General features: G+C 39.5%; 1 protein-coding gene across 1 annotated transcript; it reads left to right on the top strand.

Annotated features, from left to right (window-relative positions):
- Positions 1–13,532, top strand: LOC135461740 (uncharacterized). Its single transcript, XM_064738967.1, is given in 15 exon segments — positions 1–178; positions 1,008–1,169; positions 1,974–2,061; positions 2,869–2,986; positions 3,469–3,592; positions 4,717–4,873; positions 5,463–5,653; positions 6,010–6,135; positions 7,006–7,173; positions 7,734–7,895; positions 8,716–8,927; positions 9,496–9,616; positions 11,187–11,336; positions 11,807–11,998; positions 12,988–13,532. Coding segments are annotated over 15 exon segments (2,694 nt in total).
- The last annotated feature ends 4,974 nt before the right edge of the window (positions 13,533–18,506 follow it).

Here is an 18,506-nt window from a genome sequence, read left to right as displayed (position 1 = left end):
ATGGGTCGTTTCTATCGCTGTGCCGGGGAGGTCTTGTATGACACACAGCAAGACCCCAGGGGAGGACGCAAATGTAAAGTAAACCTGCCACAGAGCTGCCAGGCCTGGAGCTTCCTCCAGAGTCTTCAGCCCTTGTCAACAGCTTATCCCTCCTTCTGTCTGCGGGTCAAGTCTCTGGGTGAGAGCCTTCTTCAGTGCTTAATATGATTCCAGTGTTAAAATGTAATTTGATTAAATGAGATTTCACTGAATATGATTTGACTGATTGAGATTTCATTGAATATGAGATGACTGAATGAGATGTTACTGAGTATGAATTGACTAAATGAGATTTCATTGAATATGATTTGACTAAATGAGATTTCATTGAATATGAGATGACTGATTGAGATTTCATTGAATATGAGATGACTGATTGAGATTTCATTGAATATGATTTCACCAATATGATTTGACTAAATGAAATTTCAAATATGATTCACTACAGGGGGCCAAAGTGGTTAGCCTTCCTCTCATACTGCACATGGGAAGTTTCGCCAGCAACGTGCGGAAGGCCTTGGGTTTCCCTCAGGCCCTGCTCGGTTTCTTCCCACCATTGTATAAGTGAAATAGCCTTTGAGCATAGCGTAAAACACAAATCAAATAAATAAATAAATTTCACTACATATGATTTTATTGAATATGATTTCACTGAATATTATCTCACTAAACTGTACAGGTATTTTACAGGTTGTTAAGTTAATTACACGCCGCCATAGGCATTGTCAGTCAGAAAATGACCCACAATGTGCATGTTATATGAAAATATAGGCATTGAAATTTTTTTTGTTCTTGAAGTGTCTGACCATGCTTGTAAGTTTAGTACAGTACATGTAGTTATGTCAGGATAGTTTGCTACATATTTTTGGTAAAACTAAACATGTTTTAATAGTTTTTTTAGTTTTTTAATAGTTTTTTCTACTAATTCATTGATTTTAAGAATGTTGATGATTTTACATACATTTTAGGTCCTGAAAGCAAAATAGTTGCAGGCATCGCTGGAAGTGCTATAGAGGAAAACAGGGCCCCAGGACATTGGAATAACACAGTCGGTTACCATAGCAACACGGGCAGGTGCTACAGTTCCCATGATTCAACAGCTAACACAGGAGGAGAAGTGATTGGTCAAGGTAAGATCTATATGCAGAATTAAATCTTTGCAAATTCTTCCTGGTTTCTGTATACTGAGGCCACTTTCACAAAGCTTCCTAATTTTCCTAAAAATTTCATAACTTTTTTCATCAAAGTTACATCAAATTTTCTAGTTTTCTGAAAGTGACCAAAGAGTTTTAAATCTGTGCGTGAATCCAGATGAAATGTACAGCAGCAATGTATGCAAAGGGTCATTCACCAGTATGACTGGGTGATTTGTCTTGGCTCTATTAAAGTGTGACAAAAACTAAATTTATTTTTGTGTTTTCAATATTTGTATGAATTGAAATACAGGCACAAATAACTGTATTTGACCTAAATTTTGTTATTTAAAAATCCACTTTCAAAATTACATATAGGCTATAAAAGTATACCTTTAATGCCATAAGTTAACAGTTTTTGACAAGAAATTAGTCCCCCCCCCCAAAAAAAAAATGTTCAGTTGTGCTATAAGGTCTAAGAATCGGTCAGAATCAAATAAAGTGTGTGAGTTTAGAAATGCCAAACTTAAGGTGAGAAAGTAATATTAGAAATTGCATAGAAGGTTATCTCTATAATTGGAAGATGGTTTTTTTTGTTTGAGCTGGCATACTTTCAATTCAGACAATGAGTTGCATGCTGTATAGCTGTTCTTAATGTCATGCTGAACAGTCTGTATCGTTGGAAAGTGCACGGCGTTCACATACAGGCCTTCTTTTATATGCCCAAAGTCTCAAGCCGTACCTTAATACATGTTTTGGTTTAATGATCAAAAGATTAAACTTGTGTTTTGTTTTTCTTAGGTGACAAGCTCTCAGTCGAGGTGTCATACTTTGGGAAAAAGTCATCAACTATTTTTTTCTACAAAAATGGCCTTCCTGTTGCTACCCGGTATGTACAGTACATGTATATCAGTGGCGTGTAACTTTTAAGCTTGTGTTATATTCCATAAACTACAGTTGGTGTAAGTGGCTTGTATAGCCTTGATAGTTTCACAATCTTCCAGTAAAGGAACACCCTTCAAAAACTTCATCCCTAATATTCGTTGACACATTGTGTCGGAAAGCTGACATTTTTTTGACACAAAAATAATGACATTATGCTCACCAAGATAGCATTGGTGGGATCCAGCTACCAGCATTTAGTCACAGTAGGAGCAGTGAATATGTGTCCTCTCGTGATTGGATAATACTGAATATTTGACAGAGAACAGTCATACTTAGTACTGATGTTGTTCTGACTTAAATTTTCACATATTAGCAGTAATTATGGGGAATTCCATGACACACCTCTCATCAAATGGCTAGTGAAAGTCCTCTCCCAGTTTTCTTCAGATGATACCTCCAATGTGCTGATGTTTGCTTAAAAATATGTTTTTCAACATTTAGACTGGTCTTACACTGAAATTACATGTACTCTCGTCATAACATGTTAATTTGTTTAATTATATATTTGATTTGTGCGTTTCCACCATACTGAAGAATATTTCACTTATATGACGGTGGCCAGCATTATAGCGGGAGGAATCCACAGTCGTCCAGTCATGACATGTTAATAAATAATTTTGAAAAGCATTTGTTCATTAATAAACCCAAGCAAACAAAGGAAACATCAGTTATGAGGTGTAATAATATGATACAACAAAAATGAAGTATCAGTTTATAATCTCATTTATGAGTTGGTATGTCGTTTCTGCAGGTATCTGTTTGAAACAGACCACAGTCAATATTTCCCCTGTCTCTTTCTGGAGAAAGGACCAATAGAGTTGGAGGTGATCTGGCTGGTACCTGCTGTGGAGAAACAACCTATAACACAGGTCTGTATAGAAAAAATGCTTGTAACAGTTTTTGGAAAATTAAAAGGGTTTGCAAACAGCTGCAAAAGTTGCAGGACTGTATAAAAAAAAATGCTTGTAACATTTTTTAAAATTTAAATGGCTTGCAAACAGCTGTAATATTTGCTTTTCAAAGATAATTCTCCCCCCCTAAATATGTAAACTGCTGAAGTCTATTCGTGTTGTGTCTCCTTATGAAGTTGTATGTTGTATGTCAGTAAGTCTTCACACATTTAGTACAAATCACTGCTTGCAAATGTCATTTTATACAAACTGCAATTTATTAGGTGAAAACTGTGTCTTCATTTCTGGTGATGGTTGCTGTGTAGTACATCAAGAAATCTGTGAGTTATCTGGCAAGATCTGGTCTGGAGTTCTAACCACTTTCTTAAACCAGGGAAGCTGACCTGTAATTATATATTTAATATGTAAGCAAATAAATGAATAAACAAACACTTTTGCAGACCGACGTTTCACACTGGATCCGCTCACCAGCAACTAAATTTGACCAAAATGAAAACATCTTCATGTGTGCCAAGGACAAAGATGTAGAGGGTTTTCTTCAGGGGACAGTCTCTCTGGGACCAGGTCTGTAGTAGCTGAAACTGTCTGACACAGGACTGTTAGATCTCTGTCATAGTGTGAGTTAGGATGGTGTAAGGAAGGGCTGACCAGCTCAGGGTTTATGATGTTAGATGATGGACTCTGGTATGACGATGGCCATCCGGTATGACTGGGTGGGTGAACTGGTATGACTGGGTGGGAATCTGGTATGACTGTGGGGGCATCTGTTATGATTAGGTGGGCATCAGGTGTGTCTGGGTGGACATCTGGTATGACTGGGATGGCATCATGTATGACTGGGTGGACACCTGGTATGACTGGGTGGGCCTCGGGTATAATAAGGTGGGCATCGGGTATGATTGGGTGGTCATCTGGTATGACTGGGTGGGACTGGTATGACTAAGTGAGCATCTGGTATGGTTAAATGGGAATCAGGTTTGACCGGGTTTGTGAACTGGTATGACAGGGTGGGACTGGTATGACTGGGTGGGTATCGGGTATGACTGGGTGTGTATCAGGTATGACTGCGATGGCACTGGTATGACTGGGTGGGCACCTGGTATGACTGGGTGGGCACCTGATATGATTGGGTGGGCACCTGGTATGACTGGGTGGGCACCTGCTATGACTAGGTTTGTGAACTGGTATGACTGGGTGGGTCTCTGGTATGACTGGGTGGGACTGGTATGGCTAAATGAGCATCTGGTGTTGTTAGATGGGAATCAGGTATGACCGGGTTTGTGAACTGGTATGACTGGGTGGGACTGGTATGACTGGGTGGGTATCCGGTATGACTGGGTGGCACACAGGTATGAGTGGATGGGCACCTAATATGACTGGGTGGGCACCTAGTACATTTATGACTGGGTGTGTACCTGGTGTGACTGGGTGGGTGAACTGGTATGACTGGGCATGGTATCTCGCAGGACTGGGTGTGGTATCTGGAATGACTAGGGTGAGGACTAGCTACTTGAAACATAGGTGATCAAAGTAAAGTCTGAAGAAAATTAAGAGCAGTAATTCATTTTTAATGGTGGAATATTGATCCAGTCTGTTATTTGCAAATATTGTATTGAATATCTCAGTTCAATGACCAGAAAGAAGTGGTTATAAATTGCTCTTATAGTGCCACTTACTATTTGTCACAGATTTACCATTTTATGATGTAAAAGTGGAGGAGTGCACAGCAGAAGGGGTGGGGCCAACAGTTGCCATAGCAACTGTCAGTCCACTGAAGCCAACACCTCCATGTGTTTTGCTGAGAGACTATCTAAAGTGGGAACCCAGTAAGTGACTTGTTTATCAGTGTCAAGAAATCCTGTCATAGAGCTTCACTTTGTAGCTACAGAAACTGATCAGTGTGGCATTAAAATGAATAGATAAAATAAGTCTTTCTTAATAAGCTGGGAGGTAAGCTATATTTAATAGTGCACGCCTTATTTGATTTGGGTACATGTATGTTTGGCGAATTTACATAAGTTATTATACATCCTGCAACCCCTCCAAGTTAGGAGGGGTGAGAAGAAGATATACTAGCATTACTGTCCTTCTGTCCGTTGTCCTCTTTCCCCATGATGAAAACTTGTGCATGCATAATTTTCATGCCATTTATTGCAATGTTTATGAAGTCACCCTAGTCGAAGTGCAAAGAAGTTCACATGAGATTTTGTCTGCACAGTGTCATGTATTTTTTGTATGCATCTTTTGAATGACCTCACCTTGTTCCTTCTTAATTTTTCCTGATAATAAGTTCCACATTTACAAAATTACTGCCTTCAGGTTCTTACCATAATGATGCTTTTTCACAAATAAACAAGTAGTCAAAAGGTATTTTGGACACCTGCATTCTTGTTAATAACAGTATGATTCAATTCCTTATTGTTTCAGCCAACAGTGTGAAGACTGGAGATCACATAGGCTGGGGTGTCCATTACTCCCCTGAGCGCAGGGACAGACCTGACTTTGACCCCAGGGCTGAGCAGATAGTCCTGTGTTATGTGGTGAAGAACAGGGTGATGCAGTGCTTCCAGATGATGCTTCAGCCAACAGGTGGCTTTTACCCCATGGTGCTGCTCAGTCAAAATGGTACCACATAGTTTGTCTTTTTTTTGACCCAATGTTTTTACCTGTAATGTATATCATCATTTATTAACACCTGCCACATATTATTCTGACCTTGAAGATTTTCACTCTTCCTAAATTTATTTTTCTCTCTGGTCATCTGGCAGCAACCTATGGATGGTTATGCATTTCTGCTATGCTCTGCAGGATGTACTGCTCTTCACAGGCAATGGAGACCACCCATATATACATACAAACTGAATATAAGTCAGCATAATGGAGGAAATTGGGAAGGTTGTTTTCAAATGATTCTTTACTATTCATGTTTACTAAATTTCAATGCATTTTAAAATTTTCGGTCTTTGTTCTTCCTATGCCAGCATCAAAGATTAAGGTTGAGAATGGGAAGACAGTAGAGGCGGGTTTACTGAAGGAACTTGACAAGATTTACAGGGATCTGCTGGCAGACATTCGTGATATGCTGGAGACTGATGCTGTCAACAAACGTAAGGGCAAGCTTTTGTGCAAGGTGTATGGTTGTATGTCCATTGCTACATGTGTGAATTAATCAGGTGTTAGATGTAATATGCAGCAGTTCATTTCAGGCTAAAATTTCCTGTCAATTTGGTGCTGGCTGATATGCCATCGTTTGGACTTTGTGGGGGGGGGGGGTGAGTGGGGGATGGGGATGTGTACACTGGTGGTAGCTAAATAGAAGTGTGGCCAACCGTATCGGTAGACCACTGTCGTAAAGGTGTGCACCAGTCGAGGGTAGGTATAATGGTGGTGGAATACTGAAAGCCTGAGGTAGGCTCTGTGGTAGAGGTCAGCTAGAGGTCACTGGCCAGCCCTCTGTGAATGGAGAGGTCAAACATCAGTAATGGCACCAATCATAATCTTTGTTTCATTACCATGTCTACAGAAAGAAAAATCTGACATCCCTTTAAATACATAAAAAATTAAAAAAATCAAATACATTTGGTTGCGCTAATAGTGGCTTGTTGAGGATACCAACCTGACGTAGTCTTTACACTATGCTGACATTCTCTTGGAGAAATTTATTTTCCTCCATGTTTAAACTTGGTTGATGCAGTGCTGTGTACATGTATATGCAAAAATTCAACTAATGAGGATGTTTTACATTGCTTTAGGGTTTATTACCTTGAAGTATTTATTCCAAGTGGCTTTGAAAATGTGAATTTTTATGTTTTAAATTGTACAAACTCTGATTCGCTGTACAAAGTAGAGTGAATTACAGGCACAGTCTGTAGCTGACATTCTTCTGAGAATTGTAACTCCTAAATCTCTGTCAGTCTGTCAGTCTGTGAATGTATGTATCAGTCATAATCTTTTAGCCGTTCATGTGATTTATCCAGGACTGACCTTACCCATGCTGAGACTGTCTGAAGCTCTAGAGGTGGATATAACCCCTGATAACTGTCATGTGACTTTACCGAGTGCAGCCAGTGGCGTTCATGCCGTGCAGTTCCTACATCCATTGACTATAGACAGTTCGTACTTCTACATAGAGGTCAACAAACTCAGTAAGTGTTACAGAACTTTTACGTTAAGGTCAATAAATTCAGATAATCTGAAACCCTTCTGAACCTGCGGGTGGTCATGGGTTTCCACCGGGCTGGTTTCCTCCCACCATAACACTGGCCTCCGTCGTTTAAGTGAAATATTCTTGAGTATGCATAAAGCACCAATCAAATAAATAAATAAATAAATAAAAACTTTAGTATGATTTCTATATCAATGTCAACAAATTTGGTTAATCTTACAAATAAACTTCAGCATAGATGTCAACAAATTGCATTACTCTTACAAAACTGCTGCATCAGTTAATTTTACAAAACTTCTACATCTGGGTCAACAAATTAAGTTAATCTTACAAAACTTCTACAGGAAAATCAACAAATTCAGTAAATTTTACAAAACTTTTACATAGTCAACACACTTAGTGAGTGTTACAACACTTCTAGATAGTTAGCAATGAAGTGTTACAAAACTACATAGGTTCACACTCCATTAAGTATTTACAAAACTTCAATTAAGTGTTACAAAACTTCTACATGGAAGTCAAGAAGTCTACATGTTACAGGCAGCTTGTCCAGTGTGTCTCTGGGGGTGGCAGGCCCCAAAATGCCCCTTTCCTCAGCCCCTGGGTCTTTGCCAGCCAGTGTGGGTCTGTCCTCTAAACTAGGACAACTCCTCAGCAATGCACGCGCTACTGGGAACATGGAAGGAGAGACCTTCTCTGCAGGTATTACCTGATCAGTTAATTCCTCAATAATAATCCTAACCTTCTGTTTTATTTCATAAGTATATTTATATATTAATTTGATGAGAGTTTAACATTGGGCTCAAGAAATTTTGACTTGTAAAACAGTGGTCAGGGTTATGGGTGGGAGAAAACCAGGGTGCCCAATGTAAGCAATTTTTTTTTTAAACAATATTTTATTCAAACAAATGAACTGGATTGACAAACAGGCTGAGCCGATATGAAACGTCTTAATGTGAACCACTGACTTTTGCCATGCATTGCTCAAACCTAAAGCTGTAACAGAAACAGCAAGAACTGGATTTGAACTCGCGACCTCATTGATCAATGGCCTGATGGTCAGAACAAGCTTATATGATTAGTGTGCTGAGTCTAATGAAAGTGCTTGAATAGGTTTGTTTACACTCTGCTCTTATTTTGCATGACTACATAGACTGAATAGAAAAGACTTTCAGAATGTTGACCATTTCTTTGTCTGTTCATCTTTCTGTCTAGCACAACTCTACTTGCACTTAAGCTCAAGATTAGCACTTGCTGTGCAGTGCTACAGTGTAAAGTATGTGAAACTTGTGAAACACACTTCTGAAATATACTTGTGAAATATACACTACCTGTGTAGAAAAAATAACAAGTTGTGTGTTTAAATAACTACACTAATGGTCATTGCTAAGCCTTTCCTGAGTGATTTTATACATGGCTAAGCTTGGTGGGGGATCAGACTTCCATTTGCCTACATTTGCTGCTTTAATGTACATCTAGTTATGCGATTTACTGATCCCATAAGTGTGTTTGTCTTTTGTAGGTGATAAAATCGGAGTAAAAATCAGTGCCTTTGCTGACAAAGTAGCAGTGGTGTTATTCTTCAAGAATGAGCGTCCAATCGGCACGCGCTACCTGTACGAAGCGGAGCGGAATCGCTACCTGCCCACGGTGTCCCTATGTGCTAACGGGCATGATGTGGATATTAACATAGTCTGGCAGACCAGGGTGGAAAGGGGACCCCTTCTGAACACAGTGAGTTCAAACTGACTCTTTCCCTTCGAGTCTCGTGCAATTTAGGCATTTACAGTCCATGTAGTTTCTCTGTGTTGCGCGAAGAACGGTCTTGCCTCTATGTTTTATTTGGTTTTGTACCTCCATTTTCTCTTTACTGGACATTTTACCAAGTCATGTTGTCCTTTTTGAACTATATAGCTAACCATTCTCTTTGCTGTCATGGCCTGGCAAGAAAGTAAATTGTGTTGATATCTCATCGTGCATTGTTTTCAAGAGTTGTGGCCCCCTTGATGATGATGCATGAAGGTTGTCAGCTTTGTAACTGGAAACGCCAAGAAACATGTGGCTTTTTTTGGTTGTTACACAATTTTCTTGTGTAAATGCAAAAAACCGTGTGGAAGTTTTCCAGTCACTAAGATGACAGGTATGCATTTTTGTCTTATTAAAAAAATGGCACAAAGTCTGAATGTGTGTGTGTGTCATCCTGAATTGAGCTAACTGCCACAGAATGTCTCAGACAGGATATTGAAGTCAGATATTGGTATAGTTTTAGACATTTCCATCTTCTTATTTCAAATGCTTGCAGACAAATCCGGAACATTGGTGTCTTCCTGAAGGGTCCATGGTTGATGAGGATAACATTGTCTCAGTGATGCCTAATAGCAAGAAGGTGCAGGTATTGCAGGCTGCCTCCAGCTTACACACAGGTAGGTTGGAATGAGGACTAAGGTTTTCATTTATTAAGCAGCTTAGGAAAACATAAAAAGCCAGACTTAAAAGAGGAAAGAGCACAAGTTGTAGATGGAATACTGTTCTGCAGTAAAGAATCAGTGTCAAAATTTTAGACTTCCGAGAGCAAAACATTTTAACTGTAGCTGTGCTTGAATTTTTGGCTGAAGTCTTAAGACCTTTGATAAATGTAGTTCCTGCAGCTGATTCCACAAGCCATTTCTAACTTGTGTTAAAATCAAGGACCTCATTACAGTTCTTAGTTTTGGGCACTGGAAGTTGAAAGTTTGACCCATTTGTCTGAAGATTATATGCTTGTTTTTTTTTTGTTTTTTTTTAATGAGTTGTAATACATCGTACGTTGAAAATAGCTTGCAAGACTTGCCTGTCTATATATACAGTACATATATTTATATGTACTGTGACATACATGTCGGGGCCTCCGTGGCTCAGTCGGTTAGTGCGCTAGCACAGCGTAGTGACCCAGAAGCCTCTCACCAATGCGGTCGCTGTGAGTTCAAGACTAGCTCACGCTGGCTTCCTCTCCGGCCGTAAGTGGGAAGGTCTGTGAGCAACCTGCGGATGGTCGTGGGTTCCCCCTACCGGGCTCTGCCCGGTTTCCACCCACCATAATGCTGGCCGCCGTCGTATAAGTGAAATATTCTTGAGTACAGCATAAAACACCAATCAAAAAAAACAAAAAAACATACATGTCAGTGCTTTAGCGCCAAGTGCCCGAAGTGTGCCCGAAGTCACATTTGCTTAGTTATAATGCTGCTAGAACATACTGGGTTCATTTATTAACAACTTGACTGTGCAGTAAATTTGTTTAAAAACTGAACAATCACCTTGTTTTTTCTTGCCTGTTTGCATTTGGCCCGCGATCAAGGCTGGGAATGGTTATTCCAGAAAGCTTGTGATGTATCATGTGGGCTACTGCCAAAATAATCACAAAGTTATGGGTTTAGTCAAACTACTCCATACAAATATCTGGACCAGTGATGTAGCACATTTCTCCGTCTAAACCGCATATCCCATGTATGTTCAATAGATCAGACACACTGGATACACATGCATTAGGTGTCTTATAGGCTGTAAGAACCACTATTATGTTTCCCAATCGGTGTTGTTTTTCATGCAGAGTTGAATCCAGCCTGTGGAAGATTGAACCATATATCCCATGTATGTGTACATACATGTGATAAGGTACAGATGGGGGCCTCTGTGGCTCCGTTAGTGTGCTAGCGCAGCGTAATGACCCAGGAGCCTCTCACCAATGCGGTTGCAGTGAGTTCAAGTCCAGGTCATGCTGGCTTTCTCTCCGGTCGTAAGTGGGAAGATCTCCAGCAGCCTGTGGATGGTTGTGGGTTTCCCCCGGGCTGTGCTCGGTTTCCTTCCACCATAATGCTGGCCGCCATCGTATAAGAGAAATATTCTTGAGTACGGCGTAAAACACCAATCAAATAAATAAGGTACAGATGTATTAGGTGTAATATGGGCTGTAAGAGTATCTATGAAGTTGTTCACGGGGTGTTGTTTCTCTTGCAGAGTTTAACCACTATGAAATCCAGCTAGTGGATGCGTTTGATGACTGCTCTCCCCCTCCTGTGATCGCACTCTGCGCCGCATCACCCAGAGATCCTCCACTTAGCAGTCATTACACCCAGGACTTCATCAGGTTTTGGGCGACAGGAAAAGGTATATAGTACTAGTACACTCTTGTACATGTATATGTTGATCAAAATGTATCCGATTTTATGCAGCTTATTTATTATGGCATGGCATTGTCAGTTCACTCCGTCTTTCTGTCCGTTCGATCCGTCCGTACGTTTGTAAAAATTTGTTCACGTTTTGTCTCTCCAACCAGAGCAGAAGTCTAGTGAAAGCAATTTAAATTTACTGAATTATGCCCCTTTTTGTGACTGATATACCCCACATGTATTTGAAGAACTGCTTCACTTAAAGAATTTATGAAAGGAGATGTTGTGTGCAGGATTGTGTGTTGATATATTTCACTTTGCCTTGGCAGGTATATTTTGATTGAGCATTGTAGTTTTGTTTATGGTGGAAGAAACCAGGCAGAGCTGGGAGTAACTAAAAGTGCATGCAGTAAGCTCTTAGTTGTCTTAGTTCTTAACAATTCACTTCTAACTTGCTAACTCTTGCAGCGGCATCTTCTGTGCAACAAGGGGATTTTATCGGCTGGGGAATTATCTTTCCTAAACACAACTCTTCAAGGACAAGACGCAGGGAGGATCTAGTCATCTGTTACCTGACACTAAACCGGACTGTGGTTTTACGACGGGTCTTAGTGCTGCCACCTGGTGGATTTTATCCTGTGGTTATTTTACCCCCAGGAGGTGAGTAGACTTAATTATGCCGTAGACTGACTGGCAACTCCAGTATAAAATGAGCCAAAATTTGGCTCATGATTCTGTCTGATTCTGGTATTTTTTTTTGATTTTAGAAAGTGTTTTAAGGTTTGTTTGGAAACTAAGATGGTGTCTATAAAAGATAACACTATAAAACTGTTCTACTGGACAATGTATATTATTTACTGACCTTGCGGCGACAACCTATCGCCTTCAACAGAGTAAGGTGTTAAACAAACAGAATTCCTATTTATATGGAAGTTATAACTTCTAGCATTTTTACCTTTACAACCTAATTTTTCTTTTTAATCCATACATTTTGCCACTGATGCCTTACAATATGACACAGCTTTTGGACTGGTACTGGTCAGCTATTGCCTTCTCGTCATACAGGTGCTGACCGGATGCCTTCAGCTTCTTCTCTGAACTTTTACCAACGCTGTGTTTCTTCTTAGATTTCTTCTCCTTTTTCTCATGTTTAAAACTTCAATATAAATAGGAATTCTTTTTGTTTGACACCTTACTCTGTTGAAGGCGTTAGGTTGTGGCCGCAACATCAGTAAATAATGTACATTGTCCAGTAGAACAGTTTTATAGTGTTATCTTTTATGGTATACTAACCTGGATGTCTGAAAATCTACATTCCTATAAGATCATGTCTGTCATTAAGGTGAAATATTCTTGAAAACACATATCAGATACATGTAAACAAAACAGTCGACCTCAGCAGTAAAGCCTATCCAGGGTATTACACACGGGACATGCATTGGAATTATCCAAATTATTTGAATAATTCCAATTCGCAAAAAACTGTCAGATGAGTGCACGTACATGCAGATGCATTAGCATGGTCCATGGAAAAAGGTCACACACATAAATACAGTGTGATGAATATTCTATTACAGAAGACTTCTCAAGGATCAAATGACCGATTTGTTTCCAGAGTTTTATTAAAGCATGTTATCTGTTTCTTTCAGTGGCCAGAGTGAAGTTTGAGTTCGCAGCCTGTTGTATTGAGGAAGACCCTCTATCCTCGGAGGAGGTGCAGCAACTGATTGAGGATGCTGAGAAGAATCTTGAGGAAGAGGAGGAGTCCGCTAAGCTGTATGGGCCATCAAAGGGCAGTGTGATCAGCCAGGGTCCGGGCATCAGCAGGGATCTTCCCATGGGAAAGCAGCCAGGTATGGACAGGAATCAGGCCCTAGGGAAGGGCCCTCTGGGTAAAGATCCTGTCAGTGATCCCCGCAAACAACTGAATGCCACTTCATACAGCTTGAACAGCCTGGGCTTGTCAGATGATGAAGGGATGACATCTCGTGGGAAGGGCTCCTCTCGATGGTTGGACAGTCCAGGCAGCAACAAGAAATACAAGGACAAACCTGAGAAGAAGGAGAAGAAATCTAAGAAGAAACACAGCGTTGGTAAAAGTTCCGAGAAGAAGCTGAAGGCATCCGGTCAGCACCTGTATGATGAGGAGGCAATAGCTGACCAGTACCAATCCAAAAGCTGTGTCATATTGTAAGGCATCAGTGGCAAAATGTATGGATTAGAAAGAAAAATCAGGTTGTAAAGGTAAAAATGCTGGGAAGAACTGATTGAAAGGAAATTAGCTTTTCATACACAACTTGTCATAATCATTAAAGCTTTACGGACTTAGTATGTCTTATGGCTGACTTGTAATGTCAAGAGTCCACTTGTGTGACTCCCCATGAACAACATCTGACTCTTGCATACAACATCTGATGCTCACATACAACATTTGACTGTCATACAACATCTGACTCTGATACATCTGACTCTCTCACACAACATCTGACCCTCTCATACTACATCTGGCTCTTGCATACAACATCTGACCATTCTTTACATCTAACCCTCACATGCAACATGTCACCTCACATACATGTCACCCTTACATACATCTTACCCTTACATACAACATCTTACCCTTACATACATCTCACCCTTACGTACATCTCACCCTTACGTACATCTTGTGTTCTCTTTACATAGAACATCTCACACTTACAAACATCATCTCACCTTTACATGCACCTGACTCTTATATACAACATCTGACCTCGCATACATCCGACTTGCATATAACATCTTACCCTCACAGACAACATCTGACCATCTTGTACAACATTTGACGCCTCATGTGCAACATCTGACTCTTCGTACATGTGCACATCATGCAGAACATGCGACTCGTCATGTAGAGCATGACTCCTCATGCACAACATGTGACTCCTCATGCACAACATGACTCCTCGTGCACAACATGTGACTCCTCATGCACATCATGTGACTCCTCATGCACAACATCTAAATCCTCATGCACAACATCGGACTCCTCATGCACAACGTCGGACACTACATGACTAAGAGCCGATTGGACAACAGCTGATACAACTGTAGCTGACGAGCATTTCAACATCTGGTTGATGGCTATCATCTAGCTGGAATAGTGCCCCCAGTTGTTTGCTCCCGTAGACTGGGCAAGCTGGTTATTCACCTGAAGATGCATTTAAGTTCTTAATTCTATTCATGGCATTACAGCTCTATATCCACATCAGATATTCAGATTTCATAAAGACATAGCTCAACATCCAGGCACCTCGCCTAGTCATATTCTCTGCCATACTTAGTGATATTCTGTTTTTACTGGGGGCCGTGCATACGTAATTAAGTTCCTGGTAATTAAATGTACAGTTCCTGATTACCAGGAACATCTGGTTCCTGGTTATCAGATGTAGCCTACAGTTCCTGATTACCAGGAACATCTGGTTCTTGGTAATCAGATGTACAGTTCAATTTATTTGGAAAATCAGACTTGTTCATCTCATTATTATAATTTCAGATCAGGATTTCCTGTTTCTCTAGATCAAAAAGTCTTACCTAGTCATGTACTCTGATGTAGACCTACATGTGTGTTATGAACCATAAACAAAAGGTTTTGGTTTGACTGAGCCAATTGTCTTGGAACTGAGTCTGAATTATGAAATGTCATGCAGTGCCATTAGGTTTCATTTTTACTTTTACAGTTAAGGAGACCTGTACGCATGATAAAACTTACTAAGTTACAGCTGAATTATAGCTTTTATTAAATGTACTTAAGGTTTGTACATAATATATAGTTTACATAATATATAGTTTATACATATTTATAAAAATATAATACATAATTATAAGGTTTTTACCCTCTGGTGTATTTTATTCAGTATTCAGCTTGTCTCACGTTGGTCAGTTTGTCTGCTTAGATTTTGTTTTGTACACCAAACATGGATACAAATAACAGACTTTAATGTAGCCCACTTCTGCATGTCGGCCTAACTGCTTTCCCAGTGTCCATGATACTGTGATATGATATAAAACATTTTACTTGTTAAACTCCTCAGACTAGAGAGCATTTGTTATGTTTTGTTTTCTACAAGATTTCACTTTTTACATGATTCTTGAAAACATTTAAGTCCAGGATTGTTCCATTCTGTTTTTCATGCAAACTTACATGTAGGATGTCCATTCTAAGAACCTGATCATTTATTTGAAGACTTTTTCTTTGAATACTATTTGAAGTTAAGATTTTAAATTTCACACTTCATATGTAATTAAATACATGTTTGTGCTATTTATCTGTGATAATCAGTGAGTGATTTTTAATTTACTGTAGTATTCTTTAACTAGTAAGTGTTGAGGTTTTATTTTCAGTTTGATATTTGCTCTTCAATTTATCATGTGTTCAACTTATCCATATACACTAAGGTATATTTAAGACTGTATATTATGCAATTTACAATAATATAATATTTGTAGATCTGTTGTCAATAAATGTAGGATTTATGATATTGGAACCTGTGATTAAATGGAAGATGTCCTTTCTCAAAGACGATCCAGTGATACTTTACTATGTTTAGAAGAAAAAAGATTTTGTTTCCGGTGATACTTGTAGTTGTCTTCCATTCTATAATATTGCAATATGATAAGTACCCATAATTTAAATGAACCATTTGTTTATGTTTATTCAAAGACAGCCTCAAGCTGTATCTGATTTACTAAAATATCATTCTCCACATATATTTTCCACTGAAATACGTGTAGGTTCATGTAAATATTTTGAAATTATCTACATGAAGTATGCGAAAAAAAAATGAAATAAAAGGGCAAGTTTGTGTAATTGCTGATGAAACATTTGCTGTTTTGTGTTGTGGCTGAATTCAGGCCAGTTAAGGGGTCACTTTCACAAAGTTTTGTACATCAAATTCTTCTGAATTCAAATTCTTTTTTCTGTGTTTAAAATAATATCAGTTGCCTAGTTCAGGCCTGTTGATAAGATTTGTGAATGAAGTTAATATTAAGAAAATAGTTTTGGCTAACTTGTACTTCTTTTCGTACGTCTCCAAGCAAGTTATGGCAAGTTTAAAGCATATATCACTGGGATAATAGTATTCTATTTTTGTGTATCAAAATAAAAAAATGTACATTTCAATTTGTTTTATAACTGTGAAGTATGCATTTGCTTTGCTGGGTTTTCACAACTCTTTGAATATTAGTTAGATTCCATAATGCTGTAGTAAGACAAACAAAAGTTATTGAGGTGTAGCCTTAGTTTGCCAGTGGAGCAAGCAGACTAAAGCTAGTTCTGATACCGCGATATCTGAAATGCTTGTGCATGACCCCCTACATGTACCTGTCAACCACATTGCATTCCGAATGCATATCCGGACCCCTCACAGTGCAATTTCCGAACACGCTCTCAGACTCCCCACAGTGCAATTTCTGACACACTTCCAGACTCCTCACAATGCATTTTCCAAACACACTTCCACAGTGCAATTTCCAGACCCACTTCCAGGCTTCTTACAGTGCAATTTACAGAGCCACTTCCATGCACCTCACAGTGCAATTTCCAGACCCATTTCCAGGCTCCTCACAGCGCAATTTCCGACCACACCTCCAGATCCCTCACAGTGCGATTTCAAGACCCACTTGTTCACAGTGCAGTTTCTGAACACACTTCCAGGCTCCTTCCAGCCAGATAAGAGTCGTATCAGCCACCCAAGCTAGGACCAACTGTCCTACTTCCCTCCGTCTGCAGAACGAGATTAATAACAGCTGGAGTGGTTTAATACCGCAGAACTTCTGAGTTTTCTCTGTAGATTGTATTCTGATTGGATCGTGCATGTAGTAGCTACATGTGACTATGGTGCCTGGGCGTACTCTACTGGTCACACTGGAAAACGAGGACCTCTCTCCCACCTCCTCACACACGCTTCCAGCCTGTGTTAATTTTGTGCTGATCCTGCGAATGGTCATGTGTTTCCCCAGCTTCCTCCCACTACAAAGCCGGCCGCCATCGTATAAGTCAAATATTCTTGAGTGTGACGTAAAACTCCAATCAAATGACTAAATAAATAAATTCCATGCTGTACGATGGTATGTGTTTATTAACCTAATTGTGAAGACAATAGAGCACTTTGAGCATTTCCAGACCAACGTAGGCTGAAATTTTAGTATAACTGTCATGTCACTGCGCTTGTTTTCTTATCTAATGTCTTCTGCAAGGGGAGGTATAAGTTGCAAAAACGCCCCAAATACGGTAAATGGACGAGAGGCCGTATTTCAACCGTTACGTGTGACCATTTGCCAAGTACCACACTGTCGTCGCTACTCTGGTTTTACTCTCTGTACTTCATAAACATTCTAGTCTTTCATATATTCGATGAAACTTGCAGCCATGCAGTTGAGCCGCGAGATTGCAAACTGGCTTACGTCGACTCTCGCCCAAATGGGACACGTACTAAATTTACTTCCATACTGAACGAGGTGCCCACAAAAATGTAACGTTTACTCAGGGCTATCAGGAAGTTCTTCGTCAGCTCGTCTAGTGTTACAATTGATTATACGTATAGACGGTGTGTGAGGTTAGTACCGGGTTATATTTGACAAACCATACACATCGGTCAAGACAGACTGTCGTTGATCCATTCCAGGAATGACGGAGATAAGGACAGTCTTCAGTTTTGTGATAATCATAAAGCTATTCAGCTGTATCTCGGGCTATAATGGTAAGTATTAGTTCACGTCATATATGCTGTTGAATATGAAATCAAGAATTACCGACAATGTAGTATTCTGGAGATTTGTGTTACCTATAACGTTTTGGCACCGTAAGGTAGGCTGTATGCGGATAACAATTATGGAACCAAACAGCGTACTGTAGGCCTATTATAATTACAGGGTACATGTTAGCTTGTATAACCCAGTACGAATGGACTTATTTAAACAAACAGCTACACGTATAGTGCCCATTTCATTTGTCATTCTTCTTTTATACAGTGTAGTCATAAAAATGAAGTGAAATTGGTTTTGCCCAGTAATACATTATTTATGCTCCGTAATGTATATAGCACTTCATCTACAGTCCTAAATATATATTTCGTAACACGTACTAAAAACATGTAGTATACACTATTTGCATATGTGTGTGGGGGCG

The sequence above is a fragment of the Liolophura sinensis genome, chromosome 1 (assembly GCF_032854445.1).
Source record: "Liolophura sinensis isolate JHLJ2023 chromosome 1, CUHK_Ljap_v2, whole genome shotgun sequence".
Classification (NCBI taxonomy): Eukaryota; Metazoa; Mollusca; class Polyplacophora; order Chitonida; family Chitonidae; genus Liolophura; species Liolophura sinensis.
The sequence above is the reverse complement of the archived record's forward strand: the minus strand, read 5'-3'. Positions and strand labels throughout refer to the sequence as shown.